Below are 16,015 nucleotides of genomic sequence, written 5' to 3' on the forward strand. Positions count from 1 at the left end.
CAATTAGCGTTATTGCCTTCTGCAGATTGTATGTGTTTGCTCAGGTGCATTAGTGAAAGGGACTGAGTGAGATGTGTTCAAACATGGAAAAGAGTCTTTTTATTCATATACATCAACCCACACCCATATAAAAAAGGGAGACACACCAATGATTCTGGAAGTCCCTGTTACATGTTCCAATTCTATTACAATACAACTTTACCTGGTCAATCAGAGCATAGCTTTGTTATTTTTTAAACTAATATCTTCATTGCAGCCAAAGAAGTTGGGGTCTACTCTGATATATAGCAGTAAGAAATCTCCCACCATCAGGTTAAAGTCCAGCAGGCTTATTTGGTATCACGAGCTTTTGGAGCACTGTTCCTTCATCAAGTGCTTGTGATACCAAATAAACCTGTTGGACTTTAATCTGGTGTTGTGAGACTTCTTAGTGTGTGCATCCCAGTCCAACACTGGCAACTCCACATTATGGCTACCACTGATATATCACAGCAAAGGAGATAGAGCTTACATAAAAAGTCTGTTCTGCCCTGAGCTAAAATAAACCCAGAATTTGAACTTTGTATAACTAATCCTCTAGACCGGAAATAGGACTCACTTCCTCTTTGAAGTTCACTCAAAGTGAATCACCTGATAGCCCCGAAGACATCTCAATGCATGGGCATCCATTTGCCTCAGGTCAAAGTTGTTCTTCTCAAGACGCACAAGGATGAGGTCACTCTTCCCCCACTGGTGGCCGCAGAAAGCATCTCTCGGAATATCAACAATCTGATTACTTTGGAGGTGGAGGTATTGCAACGTTGAAGGTAGCTGGCGGGGGACCTGCAGTAACTGGTTGTAACTGAGGTCCAAACACCGCAGACTCACCAGGCCCCTGAAAGTGCCAACGGCCACCAGTGAAATTTGATTGTACGCTAAGTAAATCTCTTCCAGGTTCAACATATTCAGAAAGGCATCTTTCCTAACTGAGGTGATGCTGTTGGCTTGTAAAATCAGCTTCTTCAAGGAGTGAGGGAGTAGCTTGGGGATGTTAGTAAGGGCATTTTTGCTAAGATCCAAATATTCCAGCTTGCTCATGTGCTGGAAGGCCTTTCCCCCGATGCCTTTATTGCTGAGCTGGTTGTTGTGGAGACTAAGATATATCAGTGCAGAGGAATTGGTAAATACCTTGACCGATATTTTCTGAACCTGATTTCCTTCTAAGTGTAGCTCTCGGAGGCTTGTGCTTAAATTGGCGGGGACAGCAGTCAACAGGTTTTGGTTCATTTTAATGACTTGAAGGTTCTGCACTGGTTTGAATGCTCCCAGAGGGATCGATTCATCACTTATCTTATTGTTATTAAGACTAATGATTTTGAGATTCTTGCAATTTGCCCAGACATTAGATGACATCGTGCTGATATTGTTTGAGTTTAGCATCAACTCCTCCAGGGCCTGGGGTAGATCTGTCGGGACACTGGAGAGATTGTTCTGGTCCATGTACAAGCGAGTCAGCTTCTGCATGCCTTCCAAGGCACCCTCTATCCCAATATCTGTCAGCCTGTTATTGTTCAGGACCAGAAATTCCAGCAACATATACTCACTCAATAAATCCAGTGGAATTAAGTCGATCTTGTTATTCATTAGGAAGAGATTCCTGGTGTTGAATGGAATTCCGTACGGGATTTTAGTTAGGCCTTTATCTGAGCACTGAACAACCCTGAAAGCAAACATTTCGGACTGATGAAATAAAAGTAATCATTTAATGGAACCTTACTGCTGTTCTTTAATTATGTGAAATTATAGTTGTATTTTCTAATTATTTGTGATCACAGCTTTGGAAGAAGGGGAGGAGAGTGATGCACAAGAGTTCAAAATCAAGGATGACACATGTAGCACAGTGATTAGCACTGCTGTCTCACAATGCCAGGGACCTGGGTTTGATTCCAACCTTGGGTGTCTGTCTGTGTGGAATTTGTATGTTCTCCCCATGCCTGCATGTGTTTCCTCTGAGTGGTCCAGTTTCCTCCCACAAGTCCAAGGTGTGTAGGTTCAATGGATTAGCCATGGTAAATACGCAGGATTACGGGGATGGGGCTGGTGGTCTGGGTAAGATATCTTTCAGAGAGTAGATGCAGACTCGAAGGGCTGATGCCCCCCTTCTGCACTGTAAGGATTCTACGGATTCGATGGTCCTCCCAACTACAACATTCCTTAAAGCTGAATCCATCCAAACCTTAGCTCACCATATTCTAATGTACACCAAATCCCATGTACCCATCACCTCCATACTTGCTGACTTACATTGACTCACAGTCCAACAAAGTTGGTATTTTAAAATTTTCACCCTTGTGTTCAAATCCTTCCATGGCTCCCATCTGCCCACCTTCCATGCTCCCCTTGCCCTATCTCTTTAAGCTTCTTCAGACCTGCAGCTCTCCAAGATCTTGGTAGTCCTCCAATTCTGGCCTGTTTGACATTCCTGATTAACTTTGCTGTACATTTGGCACCCATGCCATCAACTGCCAAAGCTCTGACATCTGGAATTCCCTTGCTAACCATCTCCATCTCCTTATCTCTCCTCCTTTAAGGTGTTCCTTAAAATCTCCCTCTGCTTCTGTGTGGTGCCTTGAAAAGTGTTTCTAACACCATAAAACCATAAGAAATAGGAACAGCAGAAGGCCATTCAGCCCCTTGAGCCTGCTTTGCCATTTAATAGGGTCATGGCTGATTAAGCATTCCTCACGTCCACCTTCCTACCCTTTCCCCATAACCCTGCATTCCCTTACTGATGAAAAATCTATCCATCTCAACCTTAAACATACACAAGCACTCTACCCCCACAGGTCTCTGTGGCAAGGAGTTCCAAAGACTCACTACCCACTGAGAGAAGAAATTCCTCCTCATCCTAGTCTTGAATTGGCTCCCCAGATGCTCCCATGAGGGAAAACATCCTCTCAAGTCCCTTAAGAATCCTATATTCTTCTACATTAAGTGTGCTATAGAAATGCATGACGATATTGTTGTGATAGAGAAAATGAATCTCCAGTTAAAGCATTAAACGTGTCCATGCACGGTTTGGTCCTGTGAGAGATTGTGAGGAATGTGAAGGTAAGCAGCAGACCCCGACATACTAACATTCCAAGAAACGTTTATAGTTTGCATTTTACATAAGAGATTGGGAAGCGTCTCCCAGGAAAAGAATGATGATCAAATTAAGTTTCTGACCATTTATGGAGAGATGAGCAAGTGTGAAGGACATGTTAACAAACTCAAGTCTTGACATGAATCTCATTTTGTCATATTGGCACTTTCCTACACTTTAAATGGACCTATCTTGCATTAAGTTGATCTTTCTCTACATGCTAGCTATAACTGTAACACCACATTCTGCACTCTCTCCTTTCCTTCCCTATGAAAGGTATGCTTTTTCTATATAGTGCGCAAAAAATACTTTTCACTGTATTTTGATACATGTGACAATAATAAATCAAATCAAATCAAAAATCAAATTTTATTTGGACCTCGAAAGTGCACGTTCACTTAGCTCCTTTCTGAATCTATTGAGCTTTTCAATTGCATAGGGGTGTAAGTGGTCTGCATTGGGGCATCCCACACTCTTAGTGTGACTCTGCTTGCAATATGCTCCAAAGGATATGAAGCCACTTAAGAAAACAGAAAAATTTAAAAGGGAGTCACTCTGAATAGATGAAGCACAGGGTTACACATTTGTGAAGGATAACATTACAGCTGTAACTACAGTTCAAAAATACTTCATTGGAAGTGAGAAACACTTTGGGATTTTTTGAGGTCATGAAGAAGCTGAACAAAAGCCAGACTTTCCTCAGGCAAGTCTTTCTGCGGTGATTGAATGGGCTGGGTTTCTCTTCCATTCAGAGGGGCCATCTAATTAAACATCAATTTAAAATGAGGAAATCAAAATAGAAAATGGCTGGAAAGACTCAGCAACTGTGGAGAGGGAAACAGAGTTAACATTTCCAATCCAATATGACCCCTTTTTGGAACACTTTATTATTCTGAAAGATTTTGATGGAATGGATACAGAGAGAATGTTAGTTCTTGTGGTAGAGAACATAACTCGATGTAAGACAGTCAGCAAGAAATACAACGGGGAATTCAGAAGATTTTTTGTTACCGACAGAGTGGTGAAAATGTGGAACTCGCTACCACAGGAAGTGGTTAAAGTGAATAGCATAGATGCAATGAATGGGAGACTAGACAGGCTTATGAGGAATAAGGGAATAGAGACTGATTAGCAATGAAAGGTTAAGGGGGTTCCAGTTAATCATATTTGACTAGTTGAGCTGAATGTCTTTGGCAGAATAGTACCAGGAACGAGGGGGGGGCAGGGTGGAAGAATGGACAACACAAAGGACAGCATGGTGGCACAGTGGTTAGCACTGCGGCCCGGGTTCGATTCTCAGCTTGAGTCACTGCTTGTGAGGAGCTTGCACATTTTCCCTGTGTCTGCATGGGTTTCCTCCGGGCGCTCCGGTTTCCTCCCACAGTCTAAACATGTGTGGGTTAGGTAGATTAGGCATGGCAAATGAGAGGGGTTATGGGGATAGGGTGGAAGGGAGGGCCTGGATGGTATGCTCTGTCAGACAGTTGGTGCAGGCTCAATGGACCAGATGGCCTCCTTGTACATGTAGGGATTTTATGGTTCCCAGCAGCACTAGGAAGGTGGCTGCCACCAGAAATGCACCTAAAGAGAGGGACCCAAGGCCTGTGATTTCCAGAGCAGTTAAGCCCCGAGTCTTAGGCCAGGAGGGTTTAGGAGCATTAAGGAGAGACAGTAGAGAATTGGATGGGTTTAAGCAGCGGAGTAGGTAGGGAGGGGTAGTTCAGTCTGAGGAGGGCCACCCCATGATTAGCAAAGGGCAGCCCCCAAAGAACAACACTCCCCCAAACCGCTTCTTTCCTGCCTTTAACCATCTGACGTTTAAAATTGGGCTTACTGCTGCAACGTCAAAGGTATTATGGCATGGGCAGCATATTATTAAGGTCAATAGTCTTGACAATAAGACCAATTTACCCTTAACTAATCATTTCAATTTGCAGGCATGCTGCCTATTTCAGTACCACCTGCCCATCCCTCATAGTATGGTGATGAACTTGGGGTGGGCAGGAAAATGGTGGGATGGCCACCCACCATGAGGAGACATGCCCTCTGGGAGCATGTAAAACTCAGTCTCCTGTTTCTGTGCTGTAGATTGTATGTAATCTATGAAGCTAATGCAAAGTGCATCCAAACACACAATTCCACACAATCCCAGTGTTGTTCCTCTCCAACTCACAAAAGATTCCTACTTCCGGGATTACACCTCTTTGGTTATGAAGTGTTTTGGAAAGTTCTGAGATCATGAGAGGCCTTAATAAATCCAAATCTTTCTTTCATTGTGAGTAACATGACAGCACAAGGCTATGGAATTAAAAGAATGTTTTTAGCACCTTGGCAGCGAAATGGTTAACGTGTATGATCTGCCTTGAGCACTTGTGTTTACAGTCAAAGGTCCAAAGCTGTCAATCGTCCTGACATGAATCAAACAACATTGGCTTCCCTGGAGAAACAGAAGGCCTATTGTTGACAGGTTTTCCCCGCAGCTGACATAGAGACTCCTGTGAGGTGCAGAGAATGGTGGAGGCTATCTCTTTCTGTCTCCAGTGGGGCTGCCAATCTGAACATGTGTGAAAGTAACAGACCACACAGCCCATCGGAAAAGAAAACAGAGTTGTGCCAGGTCACAGAATTCAGACTACCCACTGTGGACAGACTGAATCATGGCTGGGGTATTTTACAACTAAACCAACCAGACTGTGTCTGATTCACAGCACAGGACTGCCACGCCACTGCAATCTTATTTATTGGCTGTGACTCAGCTATGCTTTTGTAAGGGAGAGGAACTGGGTGCTCAAGTGCCACCACTCCTTTCCACCCCACCCCCCCCAACCCAGCCACTAACATACCCTACCTATCCCCCACTTCCTCTGCCATCAATCCCCCCAACACCCCCATCCTCCACCACCAACACCACCCACCACCACCAACACCAACACCAATCCCCCCCCCACCCCCCCATCATCAATTTTCCTTCCCACTTATCTCTCTCCTTTCCTTGCCCCTGAGGCCACTGATCCTTTCTAACCATTCCACTAATCTCCCCTCTCTGGGTCTCTTCAATCCTTCCTCTCCAAACAACTCCCCTCCGTAAACCCATCAGCCACCATGGAAAACAATGACACACAAGAACATACGATCATATGAATTAAGAGCGGAGTAGGTCACTCAGTGCCTTGAGCCTGCTCCGCCATTCAATAAGATCATGGCTGATCTGATTGTAACCTCAGCCCCATATTCCTGCTGACTCCGATAATCTTTCACCCCACCCCCCCACTTGCTTGTCAAGAATCTATCTATCTCTGAATTAAAAATACTCGGGGGAGTGGAACTGGCTGGATTTGCTCCATGGGGAGCTAGCTTGGACCCGATGGGCTGAGTGGCCTCATTCTATGCCATAAATGCATTTATGACTTACTCCCACAGTCCAAAGATGCAATTTAGGTCAATTGGCCATATAAGTTGCCCCTTAATGTCCCAAATTGTGTTGGTCATGATGATTAATGGGGTACATGCATGGGATGATGGGGACAGGATGAGGGCTGGGCCTGGGTAGGATGCTCTGTTGGTGTATGCATGAGGGGCTGAATGGCCTCATTCTGCACTGTAGGAATTGTATGATTCTTTGAAATGAGGAAAGGTAAGGATCATGGACAGGACTGAGTGAGTAGACCGGAAGTTCAAAGGACGGCAAAGGGGAGTGAGGTGAGTATTGGGGTTGGGGAATGAGAGTGGAAGAGTGCTGAGACAGAAAGCAAAAGAGAAAGAAGACAGAAGCAGATGGGGAGACACAGAGAACGAAGCTGCAACATGAACAGCAGCAAGTGGATGACCAGATTTGCCAACATATTACAGGCATTACCACAAAAGAACAATTAGCAATTAATAAAGATTTAAATACTACTGTAACCTATTTTCATAAATTTTACATATTACAAACGGAGAGATGCAATGGGATGTTACTTTAACATATTTTCTGCATCAACTGAAACTCGTACAGTTTAATCCTGAGAAATAATGCATCACATTTTCCAGTTCCTCACCAGCAGATTTGTTGGGGGTGGGGGGGGAGGCTGGAGCGGTGACGGTTAAATAAGATTCCCCAAGTAGCCTTCTGCCACTCTCATACCCACTCTAACCTCTCTGCAAAATTATGGGGCTATGCGAGGTCAAGGGCAGTTCGCCCACCTGCCCTCACTCCAACTCAGCCACAAAGTGGCCAAATAATGGCAGCTTAACTGTCACTTCCCATCCAGACACAATCTGAGGCCAGCGGGAGGAGGTCAGTGACGGGGATGGGGAAAATTCAGCAGGCTACATGCTAGGCCCTTAGATGGGAAAGGTGGATGCACATTCCCCCAGGTCTCCTGGCACACTCCCTACCCCTCTGACCTCTCCAACTCAACATCCCTCCTCACTCCTTTCCCCACACCGCACCCTCAAGGCCTCCCCTGCAGTCATGAGACCCTAGATGGTCCCAGGACTCCTGGCACTCACTCATGAGACGGCATGTAGCCCCAGTAGTGGCCACCTCTCCTGGTGGCACTGCTGGGATCACAGGGCTATCAGACAATCAGATTGTTCCCTGAGGTGGGTCTCCCTCCTGAGTGGATGTTGGGCTGTTGACATCAGTGGAATGGGTTGTCTGCCAATTATTTCAGTGACGGGATGTCCAAAATTCAGCCCAGTGTTGCCTATTTTAGTTAACAAATGCATAACACATTTAGATGCATTTTCTTTGCTGTTTGATTCTTTCATTTGGACAAATGAATCCACTAAAGCAGGAGATGCTTTCTCCACAACAATTTTAACACAGGAGAAGGCCCATCATGGTAACACCATAAGAACCATCATGGAACACCACCATCTGGAAGTTCCCCTCCAAGTCACTCTCCATCCTGACTTGGAAATATATCAGTCATTCCCTCACTGTAGCTGGGTCAAAGTCCAGGAACTCCCTCCCTAACAGCACTGTGGGTGTACCGCAGGGACTGCAGCAATTCAAGAAGGCAGCTCAGCACCACCAAAGGCAATTGGGAATGCACAATTAATGCTGCCCTAACCAGCAACACCCACATCCTGTAACTGAGTGAGAAAATGAATGCCTATGCCGGTTCTTTAAACGAGCTCTCCAGTTATTCCCTCTTCTCCCTGTCCTGTAGATACATCCTTTTCAAGTAGTTATCCTGTTTAATTTCCAAAAGCCATGGTACTATTAAAAAGTCAGTCTCTTAGAGAGTGCATTCCCCATCACGACAACTCACTGTGTCAAAATTTAAAATTGTCCTCACCTTTTTTTTCCTTTATTCATTCGTGGGACTTGGGCGTTGCTGGCTGGCCAGCATTTATTGCCCATCCCTAGCTGCCCAAGGGTAGTTGAGAGTCACCACATTACTGTGGCTCTAGAGTCACGTATAGGCTAGACTAGGTAAGGACAGCAGATTTCCTTCCCTACAGAACATTAGTGAAACAGATGGGATTTCCAACAATGGTTTCATGGTCATCAGTAGATTCTCAATTCCAGGTTTGTTTTAATTAAATTCAAATTCCACCATCTGCCATGGCAGGATTCGACCCCAAGTCCCCAGTCATTAGCTGAGTTTCTGGATTAATATTCTACTGATAATACCACTAAGCCATCATCTCCTGCACTGGTCCTTTTATCATGACATGGGACAACTTCATGGGTTAATTTTTGGATTTCTTATCACTGACAAGCTAACACACAAAATAAACCATACCTTCCATAGCAAGCACACTGAGGGGGGCAATAATAGTCTTCAAAGTAAGGGAAATGTGTCTGCTTCATTTTGCTCTTTTTTGTTTTGGTGTTTTTCCTGTTTTTAACCTTCTGTCGTTTCTCCGGTTTCACACGAGCTGCCGGCTTCCTGATGTTCAGTTTGGAGGACTGTGGCTTCTGAGATTTCTGGAATTTCTTTGTGGGTTTGGTGACTTTGTGTGTTTGGAGAGATTTGATGATAATGTTTGTGACGTTCTTCTCTCTCACCAGCCTTTGCTGCGAGGTGATGCTACTGTTCCTTGATAGTTTGGGAATGGAGGAGGTCCCTGTTTTCTCCTTCACTGACTTGGATACTGAAGTCTTTCCCTGTGATGATTTGTTGCCTGTTGTCTGATTGCTAAAGTATTGGGAAGTGTTCGAAGCCAGGCGAACGTTGTAGTTCACAATGATTAGCTTTTGAGGTGGCATTAGGGTTTTGTTGACAGTAAGCTTTTGAATCTGATTGGTTTCTAATTTAATAGGGGCCTGAGTGGCACTAACTTTCATTGTCAACGTAGAGAATGGCCTCACGGTGAGGCTTATATTATGGAGCAGGAAGGTAGCTATTGTGGCATTGCTGAGACGTGATAAATTAGGGCTTTGATTGAGACTGCTGAACATTGGAGCTTCAGGAAAATGAATATTGCCAGTCAATGCCATTGTCTTATTGCCAAATACAGGAGCCGGATGTTCAGTAATGTTGGTAGCAACCGCAAGTGTTGGGGTGTCAGATATTTGGAAGTTGTTGTCTTTGGATTCTTGAAGCCTGGTCACATTTTCTGGAGCCTGTGTCGACAGAAGTATGGTGCGTGCTATCTGCACTTCTATCTGTCTGCTTTCCGTCGCTGTTGGAAGAGAAAAAACACAGGTTTCAAAATTTATACCATGGTAGGTACAGAGGGCTGAAATTTTTTCCAGCAAGGAGATTGGTAGAGGCCCTGAAAACTAAAAACATTCAATTATATAATTTCTCAGGAAACTCCAGCAGCTACTTATTGGTGGAAACCAGGAGAACCATGTCAAAATTCAGGCTCATATTTGTGCTTTTAAGAGAATCAAATGCACATTGTAAAATAGTTGCAATAATGTTATGTTACTGAGCTGGTAATCTGGACTAATGCTTACGAGTACTGAGTTCAAATCCCAACATAGCCACTGGAGGAATTTAAATTTAATTGATTAATTTGAAATGAAATGCCAGTCTCATTAATGAATCATTGTAAAACTGTCTGGAAAGCCATCTGGTTTACTAATGCCCTTCAGTGAAGAAAACCTGCTGTCCTTACCCAGTCTAGCCTGTATGTGACTACAGACCCCTGGAGTTTAATTTAGAAAATGCAAGATGATGTATTTTGGTAGATTGAACCAGAGCAGGATTTACTCAGTTAATGGTAGAGCGCTGGGGAGAGTTATAGAACAAAGCGATCTAGGAGTACATGTTCATAGCTCCTTGAAAGTGGAGTCACAGGTGGACAGAGTGGTGAAGAAGGCATTTGGCATGCTTGGTTTCATCGGTTAGAACATTGAATACTGGAGTTGGGACGTCTTGTTAAAGTTGTACAAGATATTGGTAAGGCCACACTTGGAATACTATGTTCAATTCTGATCACCCTATTATAGAAAGGATATTATTAAACTAGAAAGAGTGCAGAAAAGATTTACTAGGATGCCACCGGGACTTGATGGATTGAGTTATAAGGAGAGGCTCAATAGACTGGGACTTTTCCCTCTGGAGCATAGGAGGCTGAGGGGTGACCTTCTAGAGGTCTATAAAATAATGAGGGGAATAGACAAGGTAGATAGTCAATATCTTTTCCCAAAGGTAGGGGAGTCTAAACTAGAGGGCATAGGTTTAAGGTAAAAGGGGAGAAATACAAAAGTGTCCAAAGGGTCAATTTCTTCACCTAGAAGGTGGTGGGTGTCTGGAACAAGTTGCCAGAGGTAGTAGTAGAGGCGGGTACAATTTTATCTTTTAAAAAGCATTTAGATAGTTACATGGGTACGATGGATATAGAGGGATATGGGGCAAATGCGGGCAATTGGGATTAGCTTAGGGGTTTAAAAAAAGGGCGGCATGAACAAGTTGGGCCAAAGGACCTATTTCCATGCTATAAACCTCTATGACTCTATGACTTTATGACCTACAGCTCAAGTTTATGCAGAATGAAAGATGGGCTTGGGAGGGTCGAAAGATACATAACACAACATATACAAATAAATGAGCAATGGCTTTCTTCATTTCCAGCTCGGCACTTATTTGAATTAGTCAAGTACCATTGTACTTCTGCGTGTTAAACATGAGGAGCGTGCTAAAGACATGATCCAATAAAACAGGGAAATACCACTGTGTACAACAAGGACAAGTTCATGAAGATCAGAAAGTGTGACAGAACTCTCAATAACAGTGGCTCAACTCTGATTGCACACTTCTGCAACACCCCATAATTTGAAACTGAAAATAAGTGTTTTAGTAGACAACTTTACTTTCTCTGGAGAGCTAATTACACAGCGAGGATAAAGGTCAGTTTGACTGGTGCAGATAATGGCTACTTTTCACCCGAAGCTTGAAAATTACAGGCAATCTGCATCTTAGTCATTATCCTTCTGTCTTTATATTTAAGCAACTGTTATTAACAAAACAGTTGTTGCTTGCAACAGTTATCTGGCTAGCCTGCAAGTGCGAAATGACCACCATTTTAGGTGGACTGTGATTGGCTGGGTTTTCTTTGTTTCCACCAATGGAATTGGGTTTTACTGGCAGCCACTTTGGATTTGGATCTCCACAGAAGATTTGGTCATTGGCCCTTCAAATAAAGGAGGCAGGAACATAACGTAGATTTGTGATCCTTGGGAATTTCTCAGACAGGAAAATCATGTGGCAATAAGGCGTCTTATCCCTGGATTATGCACAGTAAACCCAGTACAGCACATGAAAATCTATAGCCCAAGAGTGTTAAACTGTAAGAGGAGGTAAATGAGGGGCATGGACAGGGTGGATAGGGAGCAGTGTTCCTTTTAGTTGAAGGGTCAGTTATGAGGGGACGCAAGTTAAAAGAGAGGGGTGGGAGGTTTAGGAGGGATTTCAGGAAAATCTTTCATATGCAGAAGGTGATGAGGGTCTGGAATGTGCTGCCCGGGAAGGAGTTGGAGGCAGGATGTCTCACATCCTTTAAAAAGTACTTGGATGAGTACTTGGCACGCTACAACATTCAAGGCTATGGGCCAAATGTTGGCAAATGGGATTAGGTGGGCAGGTCAGGACCTTTCCAGAGTCACTGTAGACTTAATGAGCTGAAGAGCCTCTTCTGCATTGTAGTATTCTGTGATTCTGTGAAATGGAAGACATCCAGCACCTTTCATGATTCAGAACATCCCAAAATGCCTTATAGCCAGTAAAGAATGCTTTTTGAACACTCTCTGTTGCAATGCAAAAAGTATTGTAATTAATTTGTTTATAGCAAGCTTCCACAAACAGCAGCATGATGACAACCACAATCTGTTTTTAATGATTGTGGTTGAGGGATAAATATTGGTCATGACACCAGGGAGAATTTCTGCTCTTCTTTCAAACAGTGACCACAGAATCTTTTACATTCACCTCAGAGGTTAGTAGGGCCTTCAGTTTAAATGTTTCACCCAAAAAGCCCCACCACCATCCACACAACCCTTCATGAAAGTATCCACCTGGATTTTGTGTTCAGGTCTCTACACATAGACTTGTACTCACTGCTGCCTGACTTAGAGACACGAGACTTCTGCCCAATCAGTACAGCAGGGATTTCCACAAAGCATGCTGTCCTTTCCCTTAGACTGCTCCCCCCTTCCCTCCTTCACATATTATGTCCTTGAAGATTGAGGTGAAAAAGATATAGAATGAACCAGAAAGAGATGAGTAGGGAGTTGGTGAGGAGAAGTAGGCAGATACATTGCTCAGTAGGGTGACATGGAAAGTCAACAGTATAGGGCAGCAAGGATCAAGTCCAGGTAGGCATTGTGTAGATAACACTGGAAAAGATAAATGGTGGGGTATTGTTTTTCTGACACAGTGAAGGCTTAGATAATAGAGTTTTGTTGAGTCTGGGTAACAATGGGAATGAAGCTAAACATGGTGGCAGAGTGCTGCCTCACAGCACCAGAGACCTGGGTTCAGTTCCGGCCTCGGGTCACTGTCAGTGTGGAGTTTGCACATTTTCCCTGTGTTTCCTCCAGGTGTTTCGGTTTTCTCCCACAGTTGAAAGATATGTGGATAATGTTGATTGGCGATGACAAATTTCTCCTTAGTGTCAGGGGGATTAGTAGGATAAATAAATGGGGCTATCTGGATAGAGCCTGGGTGGGATTGTTATTGATGCAGGCTCGATGAACAGAATGGCCTCCTTCTGCACGAATTCTATGTTTCTAAAATGAGTTGAGACACTGGTTAATCAAGGCCGAATTGAATGTGGCAGAACAGGTTCCAGGGGCTGAATAGTATCCTCTTGTTGCTGGGTTGCCAAATAATCTGAAAGTTCAATTTCTTTTAGGATTTAATTCTTACTGTCTATTATAACATGCGCTGCTAAATTCAACAGAGTGGATCATTCAGCAAGATGTAGAAATTAGCAAATTGCCAGCGGCAGATTGCAATCATAAATATTTGCTTAACAGGAACAGGAATGTCCCCCTGGTCTCCAGAATGTGGTCACAACTCTGGGGGACACAGCTCTGCAGTGTATGGGCAACAGTTACCTGACTGTGATTTTCCCTGAATTCGCCAACTAGGGGATTATCCCAGTCAGCCTCCAATAATTTGATCGGCTTTAACGCCTGTGGGCAGATAGCCCTTCCTGTGCCTCCCTCAGTCTTACCCCCAAAACCCAACTCTGGGGAAATGTCCCAGGAGAGGTTGATTCCAGAGAACATGCAAACTGGCCAACACTGGGAATTTATGTGACTGCTCACCTCCACCGTCACTCTTATCTGGGCCCGGCGATATGTTGATGCCTGACACAGAAAGTAAGTTCTTGATTGTACTCACTGTTTTGTGAATCAGTAGCTGAGGACTCGAGTAACAGCAAAGCCCACATCAATGTCCCTGCAAAATTCTTCATTTGGCCTGTAGTAGAATGTATAATGAAACATGTGTCAAATTAGAAACACTAACAGAATCTGCAGCAATTTACTTTGTCGCACTGGCCGGAAACAGACCAGCAACATTACTGGCCCTATCCTCATAACCCCCTGTATTTATCCTGCTAACCTCCCTGACACTAAGGGGCCAATCAACCTAATCCACACACCTTTGGAGTGTGGGAGGAAACTGGAGCACTGGAGGAAACCCACACAGACACGGGGAGAATAGGCAAACTCCACACAGACAATAACCCGAGACTGGAATTGAACCCAGATTCCTGGTGCTGTGAGGCAGCACTGCTAACCATTGGTTATGTGTGCTCCACACAAGGACTGTCTCACCTCGCCTCTCATATTATCCGGATATCACTTTTACCCTCATGGACCTTTCTAGCTTTCCCTGCTGAACATCTATGGTATTTAGCTCAAGTTTTATATTCTAACCATTCTGTGGCTAAAGAAGTTTCTCCTGGATTCCTTGATAGGTTTATCAATAAATGTCTTATATTCAGTACCCCTACTTTTGTACTCTTCTACAAATGTAAGCATCTTCACCACATATCCCCTACCGAACCTCTTCCTTCAGGTCTTCTCTTTTCTAGAAAAAAAGAATCCAGGCTTTTCAACTTTTCCACCTCTCAGTTCTAAGCTCATCACCTGTGAACTGCGCACAGAGTCAAGCAAGATACAGGCTTCAAATGCAAATTTATAAATATGCCTGTTCATTTCAGGAACACATACAAAACAACAATTGAAAACTAGCCCACTGACTCCCAGCTGACCCTACCTTTATAATTCTTCATTTTAGTTTGATGTTATTTGGACTTTCACGTTGTCTTGTTCTTGACTCCATCTGAAACTCTTGATCACTTGTCGATGTAAGATGCTGATGTGACGGAGATGGGCTGAGTGCTGCGTGGGTATATATCGCCACAGTGACCAGCAGTCCCAATGAGAATGTCGATGTGACAGCGCTCCCTGATTTTCACAGACAAACATTGAAAGGGGAAGCATTTCTTTGTAGTGCTGCTGAAAAAAGATCACAAGAGATCATGTGGTGGGCAAAAAGGAAACTTCAACAGCATTCTGCAAGCCAGGGGAATTAATGGTACCCTGATAGTACTATAGTGACACCTTCTGTAGGTGACACTCTGCATATCCAACTTACTTTGCCTAATTATTGAAAGGGCAGACTCCCTAACACAGAAACAACTTCACTGCCTCCTCATGTTAACTTCTGGATCATTATTACAGAGTGGATGAGTTCAAAGCAGTGGAATGCAACAGGGGGAGTTTCAAAGGATGTTCCTTTTCCCTTTCTGAATAGTATTTGCCCCAGCAAAAGTGGTAGACGGACCACACAGTATAAAACCTCAGAGCGTGGAGAATGTGCATTGAAGTGCTAAAGGATGAGTTTGCAGAACAAGTTGGGAATGCTGGACTCTTTTGCAAATGCCCTTCAAAATGTCAAAGGTCTTATTTACTCTCTTTTTTTTGTTGGCCTTCACGAGGCTTCCTAGAGCCTGGAGCCAGGAAAGGTCACAAGGTGATGGAGACGCTATGTCGCAGGCTATTGCAATGGAGACCTTGCAGCAGCTTTTCATTCGCCAGGGGCCCTGACAAAGTCAACAGGCCTGGGTCTTAATAAGCAACAGTCAGCTTAGACTTTGATGCCTTCATACGGGTCGGCATATTTTAGTAAAGGCAAAATACTGTTGGAAATCCAAAGTAATGACACAAAATGCTGGATAAATTCATCAAACTGGCAGGATCTGTAGAGAGAAAAACAGAGTTAATGTTTCCATAGAACCATAGAAAAGTTACAGCACAGAAGGAGGCTATTTAGCCCAACTTGCCCATACTAGCCTGAGAGCATACATGTGCCCTTTCTAATCCCATCTTCCTGCACCTGGCCCATAGCCCTTTAGCTTACAGCACATAAAGTACACAGGTACTTTTTTATAAGAGTTTAGTGTCCACCAACTTGGGCAATAAATTCCAGATAC

General features: G+C 43.9%; 1 protein-coding gene across 1 annotated transcript; it reads right to left on the bottom strand.

The window, feature by feature from the left end:
• Positions 1 to 481: 481 nt before the first annotated feature.
• LOC145344271 (podocan) lies at positions 482 to 14,848 on the bottom strand. The gene is made up of 4 exons (XM_080191323.1): positions 14,797 to 14,848; positions 13,915 to 13,992; positions 8,860 to 9,742; positions 482 to 1,699 (listed from the first exon to the last, which is right to left on the bottom strand). Exons 1-4 carry the CDS (start codon positions 14,810 to 14,812, stop codon positions 613 to 615), a joined length of 2,064 nt encoding a protein of 687 aa, XP_080047449.1. The 5' UTR covers positions 14,813 to 14,848; the 3' UTR covers positions 482 to 612.
• Positions 14,849 to 16,015: the final 1,167 nt, after the last annotated feature.

Source organism: Carcharhinus amblyrhynchos, chromosome 6, assembly GCF_965287045.1.
Source record: "Carcharhinus amblyrhynchos chromosome 6, sCarAmb.v2.hapA, whole genome shotgun sequence".
NCBI classification, from domain to species: domain Eukaryota; kingdom Metazoa; phylum Chordata; class Chondrichthyes; order Carcharhiniformes; family Carcharhinidae; genus Carcharhinus; species Carcharhinus amblyrhynchos.

Excerpts from the sequence above, each read along its gene's own strand:
- LOC145344271 (XM_080191323.1), bottom strand. Across the intron at positions 9,743-13,914 it reads AGCTACTGATTCACAAAACA|CGACGGAAAGCAGACAGATA; the intron begins GTGAGTACAATC and ends CTCTTCCAACAG. Across the intron at positions 1,700-8,859 it reads CAGTGTGCTTGCTATGGAAG|GGTTGTTCAGTGCTCAGATA; the intron begins GTATGGTTTATT and ends GTTTGCTTTCAG.